At 37.9% G+C, this 22,302-nt stretch overlaps 1 protein-coding gene across 1 annotated transcript in view; it reads left to right on the top strand.

Moving 5' to 3' along the window:
* LOC140241185 (cation channel sperm-associated auxiliary subunit beta-like) overlaps positions 1 to 22,302 on the top strand; it is a 282,231-nt gene that overhangs the window by 200,730 nt on the left and 59,199 nt on the right. Inside the window, exon 13 of the mRNA XM_072320944.1 lies at positions 16,465 to 16,609. Within this exon, the coding sequence (XP_072177045.1) occupies positions 16,465 to 16,609 (145 nt within the window). The remainder of the gene's footprint in view (positions 1 to 16,464; positions 16,610 to 22,302) is intronic.

Genomic DNA, 22,302 nt, shown 5'->3' with positions numbered 1-22,302 from the left:
CCGTCCGTCCGTCCGTCCTTCCGTCCGTCCGTCCGTCCTTCCGTCCGTCCGTAATGAATTTTGTGGACAAGGTAACTATCAAAACCTGTTGAGGTATCCTAATGAAACTTGGCATGTATGTGTATTAGGGGGTGAAGTTGTGCCTATCAACTTTTGGGTGCACATGCTCAAGGTCAAAGGTCAAAAGGTCAAGGTCAAATACATAAAATTTCACTATTTCCACCATATCTATTGAATGCCTGAAGATATTTTCTTGAAACTTAGTGTATACATGTATTACCCAATTAAGATTCTCTGGTGAAAGTTTGCGTCATGAGGTCAAAGGTCAAAGGTCAAAAGGTCAGGGTCAAATACATGAAATTTCACTATTTTCGCCATATCTATTGAATGCCTGAAGATATTTTCTTGAAACTTAGTGTATACATGTATTACCCAATTAAGATTCTCTGGTGAAAGTTTGGGTCATGAGGTCAAAGGTCAAAAGGTCAAGTAAAAATATCAAAACTTCTTTTTTTTTCTCCGTGCCTTGGAAAATTGTTCAAGGTATCTTCATGGAACATAGTATATACATGTACTGACTGGAAGTGATTATCTAGAGAGTGTAGGGTTCATGGGGTCAAAGGTCAGGGGTCAAAGGTCTAGTGCAACACTTCAAAATTTTACTATTTCCCTCATATTTATGCAATGCCAGCAGGGTTATTATTTTTTTTTTACACTTGGTGTATGCATGTGTAACCTAATAGAAATTCTCTGGAAAGTTTTTTTTTTCTTCTTTTTTTGCCTCAAAGGTCAAAAGGTCAAAGATCAAGTGAAAGTGCTGAACTAACTTTTTCCTCCATATCTCGTAGTGGCTCAAGTTATCTTGAAACTTAGTACATATTATGCATGTTCTACCTGAAAGTGATTATCTTATGAATTTTAGGGTCAAGGGCCAGATGAAAATGGTAACAATTTACTATTCAATTCAGAAATTGCACTTTTTCTCCACACCTGTACCTTGAAAATTACTCAATGCCTAAATGTATGAATGGGTCAAAGTCAAGTTAAAGTCCTTAAATCCCTAGATACATGCTCTCCTATTCATCCAATTAATTCATCCAAATCCTAGGTCAAGGAAGGTGAACATTCAACACATTTGTGACAAACTTGTCATTTCAATATTTTGCCAATTTTGTGAAAATGTAATCACACATTGTCCACATGTACTATTTAGACCTATTGGGAAAATCATGCATTATGGCGGAGGCATACCAGTCGCCAAAGCGACATTTCTAGTTTTTATTTAATTTAATTTTTTTTTAATAGAAAAGTGTGATTAGCCGTGTCTTTTCATTTCTTTCATGTCTTTTCATTTCTTAAAAACTCTTAGGGGGGGGGTTACTCTTGGATTCATCTGATAGTGTTTATATCTAACGAAGATGGAGTCTTGATTATGTGAGAAAAGGCACATTTATGCTAGGATTTTGAAATGGTAAGATCTCAAGAAACATTGTTGGCTTGAAGTTTTGTCCCAAGCTGTCATAACTTCCTTCAATTACCCACTCAAGAGCCAGGATTTGTACGTAACAAGATGATCCAACCACGTCTATACTTCCTTCTCATGTTATTCTCTGTCCAGCTTCTTCTTCTTCTTCTTTTTTTTTTGACATGCTCATATCTACATTTGGCATTCCATGTTTTAAGCATCGTCTCATCCAGTACCCCAAGCCAATTTTTGTAAGAGCGATAAAAATTCTCTCAAATTATCTCAAGTCCCTGCTGTCCATCACATAACTCCCTTCATGACCCCATTCACACTCAAATGTTTAATCATTCTTATCAAGAGCAAAGTTGTATTTTACCTTGCAGTGGATGTAGTTACTTCTACCAGAAGTCCAGACCAAAAAAAAAAAAAAAAAAAACTAAACATAAAACAAATACAACAGGCATATGGCTAGGAAACATGACTAAACTGCTAGCTCCAAGCAAGGCCATACAATTTGATGATAATTCAAGCTTACTCAGAGAAATATAGTGTACTTTGAAAGTTAGGAGCTCAGAAAGCAATTCACCCACAGCAGAACAGTATAGCTATACAACAAATTTATACATCTGAACACTGACTAACGAAACAATGTATAGTGAAACGATGGTCAGAGCATTGTTTCGAACTAGAACTCTATAATGAATCAGCATTCTATCATGTCCATTGTGTGTCTGAACGTATGGCGACCATAGAATGGCAGGGCTTAAAGGTCCAGTTTACCTTTGGGAGCAGTGATTTCAAAAATGTTCCAGATATCACATTTGATGCATATGTGTAGGTCTGTTGTATCATAAAACATCCTACCATATGAAATATTTGCAATAAAACCTAAAATATAAGGAGATATCAGGGTTTTTCTCAATAAACCGTAACTGTATACGGTTTAGTCTGGAAACATTTTTATTATAACTATTGTTCACATTTTGTGTATTTAACAACACTTAACATCGATTATACGGATTCAGATTTCGACAGTGGTTGTTTCTATCCCTAACTCACATTTTAGAACTATTTTAAAGCACTAATGCTTTCATCTGCAAATGGTAAATTATGCCTTTAATGGGAGCGAGCACAAAAGGTGACCTTGTACCTGTCACTCATGACAATAACAACATGCACCGTGAGAAACTGCACATCTATACAACGTTTTTCCGGAATGGTCGAAATTAGCGTCTGAACAGTCTGTCAGCTATACGATGATTCTTTATATGTCGCTTCTTTATCAAGTTTTGATATAAACTGGCTTGAGTCTGAACAGGGGGTAAGAAACCTGTTTCTAACCCCATAATCAGAACAGTTTTGGATTTATCAACTGCCCAAAACTCTCTGAAAATTGTTTTGAAACCTTAATTCTGCACCAAAACTGAGTTGATAAATTCACCCAATGTTTGCCTCAAGAGAGAGAGAGGGGGGGGGGGGGAGGCCAAGAAGGTACTTTGGGCAACCAGCATTATTACCTTGCTTTGCTAAAAGGAAGAGCTCCAGCAGAATTTTGTTCATGTGTTGGTTGGTATCTCCTCCAGTTCTCTACATGTATCAATAATACAATCATACAATTGATGTCATTTATTTTTCGAATGTAAATGGGGCCCGACTTTCGATGATCTCTCAGCAGCCATCTAGTTAATTGCATAATTCACTCAAGTCCCATTAGAATACCTACTGATTGGTCCCCACGGGAACACATCTTGTGTGTGACAGTGCTGTCATTTTCGCAAATTGGTCATTTTCTACTCTCTATTTTATGGAACAATTTTGGCTGAAGAATTTATTGTCATCTTCTCCGTTCACCGATGTTGCCATGTTGTTCCAGCTTCATGATAGATTTGTCAATCATAAATGCTTCATTATAAGATAATCACATCATCCTTTATCAAAATTTGTATCTACATGTAGTTAGAACCCTGTCATTCATTTAGAGTTTAAAGTTCCGTGGTAGACACATTATATTAATTGTGTCTCTTCGCTCAATTACGGATTTTCGTGCTGGGTGACGCTCTGTGATTCTCGAGTGTGAATCGGCCCAGCTGTCCAGTGGCTCCTCTTCAGTAATCTAGTTTGCTGCATAATTTACTTGAGCTCATTCCAAAGCCTCCTGATTTGTTCCCTTGGGAGTACATCTTGTGTTTTGACAGTTTTTGTCATTTTCGCAAATTCGATAATCATCTTTTTTTCCCCCTTTGTCCAGTGGGATGATTTTCAGAAAACTTATGCTGTCCTCTTCCCTTAGGACTATGGCATTTTTATCAGTTATTGTTGCTCCTTTAATTGCAGGACACTCTTGCCCTGTCATATTCATCCTAATCTAATTACATGTAGATTATCTCTTATCAGTATTTATGTCCTATTAGGGCGCTTTTCTTTTCTGTGCAGTACAAGATCCTTGTTAGAATGCCTGTAGATTAAGTTTTACTGCCAAAGGGATAATAGCCATTGCACCTCATGGGCCATTATGTTTGAAGAGTAAAGCCAACCAAAGTCATCTTGAACTGAATAAATAGAGAAAATGCAGAAATAATGGGGAAAAAAAGTTTCGTTGCAATTATGCTCAACACAAGAAAAGTAAGAAATATTATTTCTACATGTGCACAAGTTTTGTATCCACATTTGAAGAGAAAATGAGGCAATTTTGTTGCCTTGCAACTCTTTGATAGCATGAAGCCTTTTTAAGGAACATTTAAAAAAGGAAGAAAATATTCTACCAAGTATAAGCAGTTCACTACGAATGTCATTCTTTGATTTACCAGAAATCACAGTCAAAGTTAAAAGAAAGATATACATGTAATATATTTTGAATATCATTTCAAGAAGGTTTTTTTTTTTCCAAATCTGTGTACATGTGTCAATGTGAGGCTTTTGACACACTTACCATGTCACCTCATATACCAGTAGTTTGTCTAGATGCAAGAACAACTACTGTCACTATTACTGGGTTCTTGAAACGAGTCTAATTTCGTGAATCCGGACTTCCAAACATTTTAGTGAATGGTTGAATTTATGATTGTGGAGTTCACCGATGGATGAAGGAATGTACTTGTGCAAGGCACATTCATGTCGAGATCAGGGGTGATATTTGTGTGTCTTATTGAATTTGCAAATAGCACCTGACTCGTGAAATTCACGAATATAAAATCTGTCAAAATATATGGTGAATAAAGTATATCAGCTGAAATTTTGCCCATCTTCTTATTTTGTATCTAAGTTGTGAACTTGTACCACTTTAAAAGATATATACAATTATATATTCTATTGTTTTGAAATATAACATGAAGTAGTACTTTCCTTTAATGTTTCTAATTGATTTCTCCATCTGAACCTCGGATTCAAAGTTAAATGAGAGTTTGGAATACGCATAGATTGTATCAAAGGAGTGTTGAAATTGAATTCGTCACTCTCAATGTCAAGTTTAATACTAGTATCTGAGACAGCAATGTGTTTTGCAGATATTTAGACTACAGCATTAAAAAAAAAAATGCAATTGAACAAAGCCTGATGTGTGTTGAGATTTACATCTCATCTTTTGGGGGTCAATCTGTCTATTCAAATCATCTTGGGGGAAAAATTCGACAAATCTATCATTTTACAGGAATTCTGACCGCCTTGTCTCTTACGGTATATCCTAAATATGCTTTATTCAGGCAATCTTGAAGCAAGTCAGCCAAGATCTGTGGCAAGATATCCCCCCCCCCCCCCCAAGTAGATTTCATCATCTTATCCTTCTTTCAAATATTTCTGGAATCCCCTCTTCCCTTCTCACATGAGCGTTTTTGTTAGAATGGAGGCAATTTACAAGACAAAGAACATTCCATTCACTGTTTAAAGAAAGGTCAATGTCTTTCATACCTGTTGACCTCAAATATCAAACAAGCATGCATTGTTTGCAAATTTTCAATTACATGGACAATTTGAAGCAATGTGACACCAAAGATGAAAGAAAGAGAGAGGGTCTGTGTGTGTGTGTGTGTGAGAAAGAAAAAAAAAAGGAAAGCCTTCCTTGTATATCATTTACCCCAAATATTGCTTTTCTTTAGAAATCATGCATTCCAATCGTGTATCTTGGTGTATTCAATCAACAAATCTCACTAGTAGTCCCCACTTATCCCGTCTCAATTTTCTTTAAATTTGAAGGATTTCTGGTAATTTGTTGTTAGGAAGAATTAGTTGTGCAGGGAGAAACTGGAGAAGGACTTCTGTGTGCTTAATTATACAGAGGTCTCAAAACAAGTCAGTCACCAAAACAATTTTGAAGTCTTGATATTTTGAGGTATGGTCAAGGATGATGGTAACAATTGCTTTTAATACTCCATCAAACTGTAGAGTCTTATGTTTGATGTCTTTTTTTCCTATATTTGTTCGTTGAGGGCAGTCTTGGGTCTGTGTCCAGATTTCCATATCTTTCCAGAAGAGAGCTTTTAGAGGAATGAGGAATTTCATGCAAACCCTGTTCAAAGCAAGTCATTTTGCTAATCTTTCTTATTGCATTTCATTATAGGCTTCTTTAAGCAGCATTTTTGGTTAAATTTTAGGTTATGACTGCTAGAACTGTCAATAAGATTTTTTTTTTTTTTTAACATCACATAAAAAAAGAAATTAAATTGTTTGCTGTTTTGTTTGGCCATCTTTGACTTTGTGATAATTGATAACCTGGTAGTGATTTGGGTGAAGGACGTCTATGATTGTATATGAGTGCAAGGAAAACTCCAAATTCCCTCCTCTAAAAGCTATGTTAAGTTTGAAATTTTCAATGTGACCTGACGATAGCACACAGCACCCTAGTTTATAATGCAAAATCAATAGAAACCTTTCTTTGTACACCTTCTCAGAGATTCCAACTCACCCTATGGGTGATATATTGCTTTGAGGCCATTAACTCTTTATGTGCCACGTCCGATCGGCTGACAGCGTGCCAACTTCGCATATTCTGCTCAAACCCACAAATCCGCCCAAACCGATTGATAAATCACCAAATCCGCAGTACAATGAAAGCTTTTCTTGTGCTTCCGTTCGTCTCACATATAGCTTGAATTTTTACGTGGTGATTGACTATTAAGTGGTGTTTCCTATTAGAATTGTGTGTAAATTCTACCTTTATGTCACTGTTTTGTGTGCAAAACTGTGCCTTTCTCTTATGTACGGATAGCTACTGATCAATTCCCAGAAAAACATCGGTTTGTCATACAATTTTCATCAAAGCAAAGCTTGGCATTTTATCTACAACTTTGCTCACTATAATTATGTCCCAGCTTAACAGAAATCTAAATGGAAGGTTCATAGTTTTGAAAACATAATGTTTTCTCAAATCATGACTACGCTGGTGTCTCTGAATAATGTGGCACACAGGGGGTTTCCACCACGGCACATAAAGAGTTAACAATAAATCTCACATCTCCTAGTTGGCAGTGGTTGGCATTGGCAGGTCCGAGCTATAATATAAAGGTTTTTTAAACAACTTTGTGTTTATCAACTCTACAGAAATGCATTTCTGGCTCTAACGCTTTTGTGCTCACACTTATTGTGATGTTTCAGAAACGCATTTCTGACCCCATAATCAAAACAGCTTTGCATTTACCAACCACACAAATTACCCCAAGACTTGTTTGGAAACCTTAATTTTGTGCCAGAAGTGAGTTGATAAACACACTCATGAACATGCACATCAGACACACCAGTAAATAGTCTGTTTGTCTGTAGGGCTGTAAACACATTGAGCTTATTGCCTAAATGTAGTCGTTCTCTGTATGTGACTCACTACAACAAAAGGATCCGAAAGTCGGGGAGGAAAATTTTCTCTTCTACTTTAATTTCATATATAACACAACTCATAAAAGAACTCAGTTGCGGAAATATCGACGATTATATTAGCGCATGTTGAGTGGTTTAGGAAATCAGCATTTCAAGAAAACTGCCTTTGAAGTTTTCCTTTCGACGCTATCATGATTAAGGGGAGGAAAGACAGTTTTCACCTCGTGACAGTAGAAGGTATGCTCCTAGCAACCTCCGCGATGTTCATTCAAACTTAGTGCCAGTGGTCTACACACAACCAATCCATAACAAGAATGCCACACACTGATCAATAAGGTCACTCCCTCTTTGCTAGGGGCAGGGTCTAGGTGCGGCGCTAATCCAAATATTCGGACACGCTTCTGTTCCGTTGAAAGTCAGAAAATCATGGTCCAGAAAAACGCTAATTTCTTGCCTTTTCTTTGGTCATTTAGCTTTGAAATTTCGGCAGATGGTAGACGAAACTTTAGACTACAAAATTATGCCAAAAGCAGAGATCTAATCGATTTGACTGATTTTGATGATCTGACTTCAAACTCAATTTGCTCGGCTCAGCCATCAGTGACTTTAGGATCCTTTTGTTGTGGCGGGTCACCTATACTATCTCGTTTCCCAATTCTGTTCTACCTTCATATACATAGTTTAAGTTTATTGGGATTTTTTTGTTTATGTAGTTGCTATGTATTTCTTAGTATCATACCACTGCCATTATAAAGCACTCATCGAACTGAATGTTTTTACCCTGTATTTCTTTAAAAATATAAATGAATAAATTAGATAAAAAACAACAACTGTATTGTTAGAGTCATACATTTTTTGCTGTTTGCAAAACTGTGGTGTTCCTTCCAGTCACTTTATATCCGTCCATTCCTTTTTGAAGGATGACTGTACAGACACTAATGAATCATATCAAATCAAATCAAATCAAAGTAAAATGACCGTAGTGCTAGCTCATACTTGTAATGAAACCTAATCAGCTTGGGGGAAGAGAAAAATCGGAAATTGGGGACAATGTCTCGTATGACAAATAATGATAACAAAACAAACTGTCAGACCGTATCCTGTTGGCTTACTGTTTGCCAGAGACAGAAGGGAGTGATGACATGCGGCCTTTTGATCTTAATTGCCTCTGTCATGCGATGGCACAGTGTAAGCTCACTTTAACACAAATGCACAGATACAAAGAGAAAACTATTCACTGGTTCTGATGCAAACCATGTTTTTGTTTTGTTTTGTTTGTTTTTTTTAGACGATGAGAAACACAGAACTCAAGGAGTTCATTTAACATTTTTTTTTTTTTTTTTTTTTTTTAAAGAGGCAGATGCCCATTGTAACCATAATGTTTGGGATGTTTCATAAGAAGACTGCTATTTACATAGGCCCTACCTACCCCACCTTACCCCCCCCCCCCCAAAAAAAAAGGACCAAAAAAAAAAAGAATGTACAACTCTTTGAACTCTTCTGAATACGAAATCTGGAAGGAAGCATCCTCCAGAAAATAATGAAATATTGCATCTCGGTCATAAAATTGTCATTTAAGACTTCTCCTCATTTCTTGGATCTACCACACTGCTGAAGTTAATGCTACATTTACATTCTTTGGGGGAATATGTCACAACACAGTCATGAGCTCTCCTGCAGAAGCATGTAGAATGGCTCTCCTGAGGAATCTTCAAATACTGTATACGCCGAATATTTCTTGAGGTTTTTATTTTCGTGAATTTCTTGAGTTGGGTGCTATTCGCAAAATTAAAGACACGCGAAAATAATTACTCTGATCCCAATATAAATGTGACACACACGTCAACGTTCAGTACATATGCCACAATCGCAAATTTAACCACTCGCAAAATGGAGTTTCTTTTTGTTACATCGGTGTCTGTACTAGCAAGGCAGCGTGTTAAAGGTCTCATAGTACTCCATACGCAATGAATTTGACAACATTCAAAACTTTCCCACCCGTCATCCAAAAACTTTCATTATTGATTCTATTTTTGTAAAATTGATAATCACTATCTAAACAAAATCTACACGACATTTTCACTTTTGGGATTAGACTATATAGGTTCAACAGCAATATTGTTTGTTCTGTGTGTTGTTTTTTTCATGGGAATAAAATTGCATTTCACATCACATTTGATTAAATTTTGTGTATGTCCCAAGAGAAAAGTGTTTCTATTCAGAAGCTTTCTTTCTGTGCATTCATGTTTCATTCGTGAGTGATAATGAAAGCAGATAATGAAAGATACCACAGTCTATTTATCATAGTCTACATTTTTATAATAAATTATGCGTATACTGACTGCAAAAAAAAAAAAAATCAATAACACTAAAACTTAAGAAAAGAGTAGAGTTTTGTGTCGAGCAAACCTTAAGCTAGAGATGATTGAATGATATTTTGAAATGATCTGTAGTCATATTTGTATGGTTGTACAATGTGAAAACAATGTTTATAGTCATGATTTGTTTACTAGTATTTGTTGGTCCCTTTCCTGTTTGACCCCATTATCCATTTGCAACCATCCATTTCTGGGAATAGCATCAAGATCTGACAGCAGGAAGTGATACATTCATACAAAGTGCATTGATCCATTTTCCTGGAAGTTGGCAGGTTCAATGCACTTTTGATTTTATTTTAGAAGTGATAAGGTGGAAAGGTGACAGCTCTGCAGTGTCAAACACTTTCACGGTGTCACTTTTTTTTTCTCCATATTTATCTTTTAAAAGGATTGATAGATGTTGTCTTGTCTCTTGCGGCAGCAGGTGTTGTAAAAGTGAATATTTTTGTGTGAGTAATTTTTCGTGCTCGGCCGGGCAAGATGAGTCTGTATGTTTTTGAATCTGTGGAATCAAAAACATCAACTACTGGAACATATGGCAATCAAAAAATATGTGTGTGCTTTCATTTTCATGCTAGTTTCTGGTTGCAAGAAATGTGGAAAAAATTTCAACACCGCAAAAATTTCCACTTTTACACCAGCCACATTATCTTCTATTCAACGTCGTCTTTATGACAGTCTTGTTGGTGTTTTTGTCATTCTTTCATTTCTTTTCTATTGTCTTTTGGTGTGTGTTTGTCTAGGTGTATACCTGTATGCTTGGAGATGTATGTGTGATGATTTCTTTTCCAGGGACTTTCCCCCACAGACATCTGCTTTTCTGAAGGTTCCCCAATACATTATTTTGATTTCAACTATGAATAAAACATACTGTACAGACTGATTTAAGTGTATCCTGTACCTTTGATGTTGTATAAAGTTCATTGTGTATACATGGGTTTTTTTTATTGTTATTATTGTTTGATCTGTAGGTCTACATACAACACTATGTCATGAATGTAATTTGTAGAAAACTTAAAAACTGAAAGCTGAAATGAAAATTTAATATTTCCACAATCTGTCATCCATAAACACTTATTGACACATTGAGTAAATGTCAATATTATTTGGCACCTGGTTTTCATATTCATTAAAAAAAGTTTCTTTTAGATGTAATTTATGATAAATGCTAAGTTAAAAAAGGGTCTTTCTGATACTGCTTAAAGGAAAAGTTCACCTTCATAGACATGTGGATTGAGTGAATGCAGCAATATTAATACAACGCAACGTCAGTGAGAATTTGAGGAAAATCGGACGATTCATTCAAAAGTTATGAACTTTTGAAGTATCTGCTCAGTCACTGCTGGATAAGAAGACTATTATAGCATGTAATGTCACATGTGTAGAACGATATAAATGTAGTATAAAGAAAATTCAACATATTTTCACTTTTCTTGCACAATAAAAGAACACTTGACTTGCCTCTTTGAGAAGGAAGGGGGAATAATATTACCATTAACATAATTATGTCAGTGACAATTCAAGGAAATGTGCACTTGTTTCGACAAATACAATTTTGCAACTGATTGACAAATTGCCCTACATCGACGTAAATAAGCACTGAATTGATCAGTGTTTTAGTACTAGCCATGATAAAAAAATCTCGACGGAAGAATTTCATGAATTTGAATAACAAAGCAGTACCCGCTGCATGATATAAGGATTAGAACCAACACTTGCTGTCGGGCGAAAGCTCAGTGGTCTAGTGGAGATGACGCCTGTCCGGTGATCAGGAGGTCGTAGGTTCGAATCCTGCTCGAGTATGTACGCCCATGATTTTTTTATCATGGCTAGTACTAAAACACTGATCAATTCAGTGCTTATTTACGTCGATGTAGGGCAATTTGTCAATCAGTTGCAATGAAAACATCTCGACGGAAGAATTTCATGAATTTGAATAACAAAGCAGTACCCGCTGCATGATATAAGGATTAGAACCAACACTTGCTGTCGGGCGAAAGCTCAGTGGTCTAGTGGAGATGACGCCTGTCCGGTGATCAGGAGGTCGTAGGTTCGAATCCTGCTCGAGTATGTACGCCCATGATTTTTTTTATCATGGCTAGTACTAAAACACTGATCAATTCAGTGCTTATTTACGTCGATGTAGGGCAATTTGTCAATCAGTTGCAATGAAAACATCTCGACGGAAGAATTTCATGAATTTGAATAACAAAGCAGTACCCGCTGCATGATATAAGGATTAGAACCAACACTTGCTGTCGGGCGAAAGCTCAGTGGTCTAGTGGAGATGACGCCTGTCCGGTGATCAGGAGGTCGTAGGTTCGAATCCTGCTCGAGTATGTACGCCCATGATTTGACGCCTGTCCGGTGATCAGGAGGTCGTAGGTTCGAATCCTGCTCGAGTATGTACGCCCATGATTTTTTTATCATGGCTAGTACTAAAACACTGATCAATTCAGTGCTTATTTACGTCGATGTAGGGCAATTTGTCAATCAGTTGCAATGAAAACATCTCGACGGAAGAATTTCATGAATTTGAATAACAAAGCAGTACCCGCTGCATGATATAAGGATTAGAACCAACACTTGCTGTCGGGCGAAAGCTCAGTGGTCTAGTGGAGATGACGCCTGTCCGGTGATCAGGAGGTCGTAGGTTCGAATCCTGCTCGAGTATGTACGCCCATGATTTTTTTATCATGGCTAGTACTAAAACACTGATCAATTCAGTGCTTATTTACGTCGATGTAGGGCAATTTGTCAATCAGTTGCAATGAAAACATCTCGACGGAAGAATTTCATGAATTTGAATAACAAAGCAGTACCCGCTGCATGATATAAGGATTAGAACCAACACTTGCTGTCGGGCGAAAGCTCAGTGGTCTAGTGGAGATGACGCCTGTCCGGTGATCAGGAGGTCGTAGGTTCGAATCCTGCTCGAGTATGTACGCCCATGATTTTTTTTATCATGGCTAGTACTAAAACACTGATCAATTCAGTGCTTATTTACGTCGATGTAGGGCAATTTGTCAATCAGTTGCAATGAAAACATCTCGACGGAAGAATTTCATGAATTTGAATAACAAAGCAGTACCCGCTGCATGATATAAGGATTAGAACCAACACTTGCTGTCGGGCGAAAGCTCAGTGGTCTAGTGGAGATGACGCCTGTCCGGTGATCAGGAGGTCGTAGGTTCGAATCCTGCTCGAGTATGTACGCCCATGATTTGACGCCTGTCCGGTGATCAGGAGGTCGTAGGTTCGAATCCTGCTCGAGTATGTACGCCCATGATTTTTTTATCATGGCTAGTACTAAAACACTGATCAATTCAGTGCTTATTTACGTCGATGTAGGGCAATTTGTCAATCAGTTGCAATGAAAAAATCTCGACGGAAGAATTTCATGAATTTGAATAACAAAGCAGTACCTGCTGCATGATATAAGGATTAGAACCAACACTTGCTGTCGGGCGAAAGCTCAGTGGTCTAGTGGAGATGACGCCTGTCCGGTGATCAGGAGGTCGTAGGTTCGAATCCTGCTCGAGTATGTACGCCCATGATTTTTTTATCATGGCTAGTACTAAAACACTGATCAATTCAGTGCTTATTTACGTCGATGTAGGGCAATTTGTCAATCAGTTGCAATGAAAACATCTCGACAGAAGAATTTCATGAATTTGAATAACAAAGCAGTACCCGCTGCATGATATAAGGATTAGAACCAACACTTGCTGTCGGGCGAAAGCTCAGTGGTCTAGTGGAGATGACGCCTGTCCGGTGATCAGGAGGTCGTAGGTTCGAATCCTGCTCGAGTATGTACGCCCATGATTTGACGCCTGTCCGGTGATCAGGAGGTCGTAGGTTCGAATCCTGCTCGAGTATGTACGCCCATGATTTTTTTATCATGGCTAGTACTAAAACACTGATCAATTCAGTGCTTATTTACGTCGATGTAGGGCAATTTGTCAATCAGTTGCAATGAAAACATCTCGACGGAAGAATTTCATGAATTTGAATAACAAAGCAGTACCCGCTGCATGATATAAGGATTAGAACCAACACTTGCTGTCGGGCGAAAGCTCAGTGGTCTAGTGGAGATGACGCCTGTCCGGTGATCAGGAGGTCGTAGGTTCGAATCCTGCTCGAGTATGTACGCCCATGATTTTTTTATCATGGCTAGTACTAAAACACTGATCAATTCAGTGCTTATTTACGTCGATGTAGGGCAATTTGTCAATCAGTTGCAATGAAAACATCTCGAAGGAAGAATTTCATGAATTTGAAAAATACAATTTTGTAAAATTCTCTTTATATTTTCCTCATATCGTTCTACGCATGTGATGGTATACACTATAGTAGTGTTCTCATCCAGCAGTGACTGCATGAATCCTTTAAAAATTCATGTTTTGAATGGATTGTCTGATTTCCCACAAACTTTCCTGATATGTTTTACTATTATTGCTGCATTCATTCAATTTTCATGTATATGAAGGTGGACTTGTTCTTGAAGATTGACTTCCAAACCAGAAGAGAAGAAGTGCCCAACTTTCTATTGGATATTTTTTTTTTTCTTCCTCCCATTTTATCTTGGCAATGCCAAGATTGAGAAATCTTTATGATTCACGGAGGAAGCGTTCTCAAGGGAGGCTATCACTGCAGTGGGGTTCTCTTCCACAATACCAAAATATTTATGCATGGCATGACAGCACACCTGCACTAGGCACAGATATTCATCAATTCCCCCCAATGACAAGAGATATCAAATTGGCAGGAAATTAGCAGGAATGTAAATCAGAATGTGTAATTAGATTAGGCCCTGGAGATATGACCTTTTACTGCATGTTTCCTCCCATTATGGTATTTCATTTATCGTTGGACAAGTTGATCAGGGCTCATGGAGAGGTATCGTATTACGCATCAGTATCTGTTTTGAAATGTCGCGAGTTGGTGAAAGGTATTGGGAAACCAGTGGAGGACGCGAAATGGTAAAATTTGAAGGAGAGAAGAGGCTGAGAGAAATAACAATCCTGAGTTAATTTTTAGTTATTAATGAGTGGCCTCAAGATTAATTCTGTTGATATATTTCAAGGAAGTAGGCCCTTCTTTGAAAAACATTTTGGGGAGAGGGGAGGGTGCGCATAAGGCTCCTGCAGAGAAAACGACCCATTGTCGCCTAAGAATGACAGCTTCAAAATAATAAACATCTCAAAGAGTTCCAGTCATTGTGTTCATGTTTGCTTAACATAATGAAGATTGTCATCCTGCCTAAAAAGATGGGTGATATTTGTTATTCTGAAAGTTTGTTGATCTGGATATGAAATAAGGTTCATTACAAATCATGTAAGCCAACTTGATGTTTGTTAATCCCAAAATTAAAAGATTTATTTCATTAATCAAAACATTTATGGCATTATTTGGATGGTTCAGAATTCCAAAACTTAAATAAGTTTGTTATTCCAAGAGTTTGTTAATCCAAAAATGAAAAAAAAAAAGGTAATTATTCTGGAAGTTCATTTATTTGGAAACAAAATCAGGTTTGTTAATCAGAAAATGAAAAGAGGGTGATTACTAACAAACCTTTGGAATTACAAGCCTGATTTTGTTTTTGTATTAACAGACCTTCAGAATAACAAACCTCTCATTTTCGCATGAACGAACCTTCAAAATAATGAGCCTTATTTCATATTTGAATTAATGAACTGGTTGGTATTTCATATTAGGAATTATGAAGCTTTGAGATAACAAACCTTTGGAATAACAAACCTCATTTTATTTTCAGATGAACGAACCTTTGAATAACAAACTGTAAAAAAAAAAAAAAAAAAATGAAAGACACCATGATCATGAGAAGAATAGCTGTTGCCAAATGAAGAATGCTTTCATATGTCTGTAGCCCAAGTATATTTGAGACTAGTCTTCAGTGGGTTAAAAAAGAAAGCTACATGTATATATTGAGGAAGACAGATCCTAACATATCTAGATATTCTTGTTATATATGTGACCCTGCACCTCAAAACAAAGAAAAAGTCACCAGACATGAATTTTTAGTTAAGACCATATTCTGAAAGAGCAGACTTTAAGCTTCAAAATGATGTATAACGCAAATCAAATGGACTCTCCTAACCTATCTACATATTGGAAAGAAAGCACAAACTCAGGAAAAGGGTGAACTGAGAAAAGAGGCACTGAAGTACAGTGTCTATTCAAGCGCTTAATCTTTACCAAACCGTGCTGGCTGTGCGATGAATGGGACAAAAAAAAAAAAACAGGAAGTAAACCACCAGAGTAACAACAATGAAGGGATTATCAGATTAAACTGAAATTAAGCATGCCTCATTAACACATTCTGTCCATAATTAATGCCAACTTTCAAAGCAGTAGCACTATCCTTTCAAAAGTTATTAGAGTTGCAAGTGAAGAGTGTGGACAAGGTTTTTCAGAAATGAAAAAGGGATTCTAAAGACACACCTAATCACACTATTCTACCAAAAATTTTCGAGATAAACTGCTAAAAAAACACACTTTCCTGCTAGTTTTATGATACCAAATTTTGCATAATGTAAAAGAAGACCCGCTCTTTCAGAAAATATGAAAAAGTCAAGTTCGGCTAGGTTGACCCATTTCACTTATTTTCAGTCCTCACGCAAAATCAGTTTGTGCGACTTTATGTTCGTTTTGAGGTGCACTGTCACATATGGACATTAAAAGAAAAAATACAGTGCAGTGAATGAAAAATTCATACCTGAACATGAGATTTGCAACCAACATTGAATATAAAGCATATGATATTGAAATGTTCTCTCTTCTTTACATCTCATGCAGATCTGGCGTTCCTACAACGGGGTGATCTTCCTGAAACTGGTCAGCCTGCCTCCCAGTGATTATATAACAGTCTGCGCCACCAGCACACATCACCACACCACTATCTTTCTCACCCTCATGGGCAGCATCTACATTGCCAAAACAGGTACAATATTTGTGGCATATTTTGCAGTATTGTTCATTTTCCGGAATCTGGATAGTTGCCCAATACTTGTACAGTATTCATCGCATAATCGGGACGGGTTGGGAGTAGCAAACACGGCCCCTTTAAGCGGGGTGCCCGATTTCGCGATGAGCACTCACCATACACTAACGGCATACGACATGTACATGCAGTGCACACACACACACACACACACACACACACACACACACATGCATACTGACGTACTGTACATGTACATGAATACACAACCACGCTACCCCTCGGCGCGACCCTCTAGCTCTCCCTGCATTCTCGCAATGATGTAGAGTAATGGCAACCGGGTTCTTCTTCTGTCACCTCTCTTCGAACACAAAATATGTGGATTAAAAGCTTGCACTTTCTTAAACATTCATAGAATTCTTGGACACGTAGGGCGTTCTGTATAAATACATATCCACAACCATGGGAAATGATTACCTAGAACTGATGTGGGAACGTCAATGAAAAGTCCTTCAATCATTCAATCATCACGGCTTGATTGTTTACTTGCCGCGATCACTGCACTGTACATGTGTTGTAGCGATCTAGCTCGCCATATATATACACATGTACAAAAAAGCGAAGGCGGGCGGCGAGCTGAAATGTACGTGTACTGGATGGACAGAGGTCAAAACACACCAGTCCGAAGCTTGCTTTGTAAGTTTGATGTAAACGACAACTGATAGGGAATCTTTGAAATATTGTTGTGGTATTTTGGTAGACTTTTTGTGTAAAATATCAACAAATCACAGATCGCTTGAAGAAAAATTGTCCCGTTTATCAGAGGTCCCCGCCCGATTATCCAGTGAAAATAACGTGCATTGGAAATGTTTTTTGGAAGCGTATGTCATTTAAGCGAGATTCCCGATCATCAGATGCCCGATTATGCGATGAATACTGTACTTGCAAAATGGAAAATTCACAAAATATTGATTTTGTTAATACAAGTACATTGTATGCTTTATTCATATAAAAGGTTGGAAATTGCTGATTTTTCTCCTTTAAGTTTACCAATGTTTCTACTTCATGCCATCAATGTTGTCCTTGATTGTACGTATTCAACCGCTCACAGTATAGTCTAACAAGTGTTGATTAACAAATCTGAACACATGATGCATCACATGTTACCCTGGGGTACCGCTGTACCCCAGGATACCACGTTGTGTAGCGCCACCTCACGTCCACTCGAGGACAGCCGCAGAGAAATGCATGCACTGTGTGTCTATGTACATACTCATTCCCATGCCACTGCACATTATACTATACATGCATGGTACAACTTTACGCTGTGCTAGCAATAGCGTGTTCTTCAGTACAGTGCAGTGTAGTGCAGTGCAGTGGCTAGCGCGTGCTAGCTCCAGCACCAAAATAATTTCCCACTTTTTGGCACCCAGGGTACAACCTTAAAAAGAAAATAAATAATTTGGTTCCCCGGGATAACATTTATGTCATCACATGCACAATATAATTATGACATACATGTATAAACAGTGCATTGGTTCACTGGGTTGTTAAACCTCTGATAGAGCCTTCAGTCCCATTGGAAGGAGGGAATAAGAAAGTTCTGGAACATTCAAGTTTTATGTGTTTTTTTTATGAAACCATGATATTACCCAGAATGCCATGTCCTGATGATGATATGATGACATCACCTCACACGTCTCCCATTGGCTTACACACCAGTCTGCACCAAATTACTCGTGTTTGAAAATGAATTAAATAGAAGAAAGTGCATCTTTCACAAGAAACAATTCCAGAGTTGTGCAGATTCATTCAACAATGCTGATATTACAGTAGCAGAGCTGTTGACAAGATGTTGAGAATGAAAGATTTTGTAACATTTTGTTGGTGATCTTGATTTGGAAAATTTATATGAGGAAATACAGTCAGACCATTAAGTTATGTTACTCCCGCACGCACTGCGCACGGGGCTGCTTCGTGCGGCTGCGTGCGGTTTCGCACGGGTGCGTGCGGCTCCGTGCCATTTCATACGGCCTCGTGCGGGTGCATGCGCTTCTGTACGCCCCCGTGCGACCCCGTGCGACCTCGTGCGCCTCCGTGCGGCTGCGTGCCAGTCAGTGCGCCTCCGTGCGGCTGCGTGCCACCGTCGAGTGCGGACCATCTGGCACGCTACCGTGCGAGGTGTTGGCACGGTACCGTGCGTGGTGCTGGCACGCTACCGTGCGAGTCCGTGCGAATCTAGCATCCTGCTAGTCCCGACACGGGACTCTTATCTTTTTTTTCACTCTCTCATACGCCCTCATTGGCGGTATACGAAGGCAGTCTAGGCAGTGGACTAGCATCCTGCGTGCGAATCCATAGGAGGCCGTGCGTGCATGCATTGTAAATAATAATATCCCCTTTGTAAGTGTGTGCTCATGACTATGTGTGTGCGCCTGCGTGTCCATGTCTGTGGATCCGTGCCCATGCCTGTGTGCCTGCAAGCGATCGCGAGAAGACGATACGATGTACACACTGTACAATGTTCAATGAAAGCCCTTACAAGTCTGTGCAACTGCGTATTACATGTAAACACTCATGCCTGTCCAAAAATGGACGATTTTCTACATTGCAGAGATCACTTGCAATCTTTCTAAGAATATGGAGTACCATCACCGTGTGTACATGTATCTCTCCTTGCAAAGAAATTAGAAAAAATGTGTGGTTGTATGTGTGTCTTTATCACTCGATAACTTGAACAGTGTAGAAATAATTATTTTAATAATGACAATTAACAACAACAGAGAAAAGCTATTGTATAATTACATCAAGGGAACCATTTGTTTATGATGATGATGATGATGTTGATGATCACTCAAAAGGTAATAATAAATGTACATTGTAGATGTTCCATATTGTTACATTATCAGTATGGTGTATTAGTATTTTTACTATTTTTGCCTCTCTGAAAAAAAAAAAAACACACACACACACATTCTTTGTCCTTTCTGATATTCCCCCAAAGCCTTGAAATATATGTAGAGCTTACACATTGTCGTAAGCAGGAGATAAAAAAAAAAAAAAAAAACATCGTCGCTGCAGGATAGGTCGGTATATCAACAGTTTCCGTCTCGATAGGTTTGTAATCGTGGCAAAATGTGACCCGCTACAACAAAATGATCCTAAAGTCGGGCGAGGTCGATTATTTGAAAATTGCATGATATAATCCCCTAATCTTTCTGCTTAAATTGATATATAACACATTTTATAAAAATAATCGGCTGCGGAGATATCGATGTTTAAAGGAGAGCATGTCGAGACGTCTGGAAAATCACTGTTTCGAGAAAAGTGCCCTAAAAGTCTTCCTTTTGACGCAATCGCGATCAAGGACACGCAAGTGAGTTTTCACCTCTGGACAATAGAAGGTAAGCCCTAGCAACCCCCGAAGAGTTCATTCAAGCACATCAGCGTCGGCGGTCTCCTCACCAACCAATCAGTGACCAGGATGTGAGAAGCGCACCCCGCCCGCACGCACCAGTCGACTGGGCAGTGTGCGAGCTTCACGCTTCGGTTAGCCCCAAGCAGCAAACTGACCAATGAGATCACTCTGGTCGTTGTTAGGGGCGGAGCCTATCTGTGGCGCTCAATCCAAATTTTCGAACCAGTTTCTGCTTCGTTGAAACGCCAAAAAACATGGCTCAGAAAAACGCTATTTTTTAATCTTTCCTTTGATCATTTTGCTTCAAAATTTCGACAGATGATAGAAGACATGATAGACTCCAATAATATATCAAAATCAGAAAATCGTAAGTTTTGACCAATTTTAATGCCCTGACTTCAAACTCGATTTTCGCGGCTTCGACCTTGCGCGACTTTAGGACCTTTTTGTTGTAGCGGGTCACAAATATATATACATATACATATATTAAGAAATATAAACATACATTTATATATATATATATATATATTTATACATATACATAAATATATATAGATATTGATTGAATCGTTTCTTTATTCAAGAAAATGTTTTACATTACACCACCGGTCTAGTTATCCCAAGGTTTCTTTGAAAATGCTGCAAGCATCAAAATATCAAACATCGTAATTTTTATATACAATTTCCCGTGAATGCTAAGCGTATGAGAGAAAGAGATAGAAAAGAACAAAAAACTTCTGCCATATGTCTTGTTTCTCGCTTTATTGCAGCGTATGTCATTGTCGAAGTATAAATGCTATGATAAATGTTGGTAACAACCACATGAGAACTTGCACATTCGATTCCCAACAACCATTAAATCATTGGGGTCCGTAAAAAAGGTTACATAATACATACCAAGCACCTCATTATAATGTATTCGATGGACCGGTGCAGAAAAAACTGGCTGTCTGTAATCGGCCTTTGAACATCTCTATTATGCTCATAATCCCCGACTTTTCAGATGGCGGCTACGAGCGCGTCCAGGGATGTTTTTGTATCAACATTCTGACTATTCATGGAGGTACAATGTAACCTGATACTCTGGCCACCTGGTCTATTCAAAGTATTCTTGCGTAATACACGCGCGTAATTATGTTAGGCTGTGTTTCACCATGATGAATATATAGGACCCCATAGTAGCAATATCGGCTCTTGCGTTGTATGAATGCTATACAGGGATCCTCCATTTGGTTCGTTGGTCAAGTATATAGATTCTTTTAACGATCTTATAAGCAGGCTGTCATTCATAAGTATGACAGAAAAACAAACAACAACTTCAAGCAACATCGAAGTTGAGTTTCGCGAACTAATCTTCCATTTGAGTTGGTTTCTCGGTTTTGTTTCAACAATTTGTATAATGTTGACAAAAGCCTGATGGGATGTTCAATATTCAATTAAATCATTGCACCTTTCTCGCAATCTTTGACAACTAATGATGACTAAACCTGTGAAATCCACGATTTATTTATTTATTTATCTATTTTTTATTTATTTTTTTTTTTTGTATAGAGACGTTTTCTTTTTGAATTTATCTATCATGACTGCCTCCAGATTTCGACCATGATTATATGACTTAGGTTTCCATGGGATCAATAAAGGAGATCAACGAGCGCATTTGTAGGTTTCCTGTTGGGTTTAATGTTGCAAAGTTTATGTGCAATCACGATTCACTTACAACCCTATATACACCGTAATGTCGGGATGAGATATTGTTCACTACACATCAAGTGAGATTAAATCTTACACAGTGATTATCACAGTGTAATATATCATATCACTGTGATATGATATATATGATAAAAGTCATCAGCAAACGGGATAGATTATTGTTCTGTCTATGTGTGTGTGCGTGTGTGTGTGTGTGAGAGAGAGAGAGAGAGACATGAGAAAGGGTGGAGAATATATATATATATATATATATATATGTATATATAATTATATATTCACTTACAACTATATGATCTTATAAAACACATGTTCAAGTCAGTTGACGGAACATTTATAAGCTCTTCCGGTCTGCATATGAAACATCGGAGTCTATGCGATAAGAAGAAAGATTGAGAGATAGAGAGAGAAAAATAAAATAGGCTGGTCTTCTAAATTTTTGTTCGATGAATGGTAATCTTAACACACTTTTGCAAACGAAATGAAATATTATACACGGCTAGGTTTGCCTATAATCTGTGTTATGGTGATATATTATTAGATTATACATAATAATACGGGCAAAGTA

Source organism: Diadema setosum, chromosome 17, assembly GCF_964275005.1.
Source record: "Diadema setosum chromosome 17, eeDiaSeto1, whole genome shotgun sequence".
NCBI classification, from domain to species: Eukaryota; Metazoa; Echinodermata; class Echinoidea; order Diadematoida; family Diadematidae; genus Diadema; species Diadema setosum.
The sequence above is the reverse complement of the archived record's forward strand: the minus strand, read 5'-3'. Positions and strand labels throughout refer to the sequence as shown.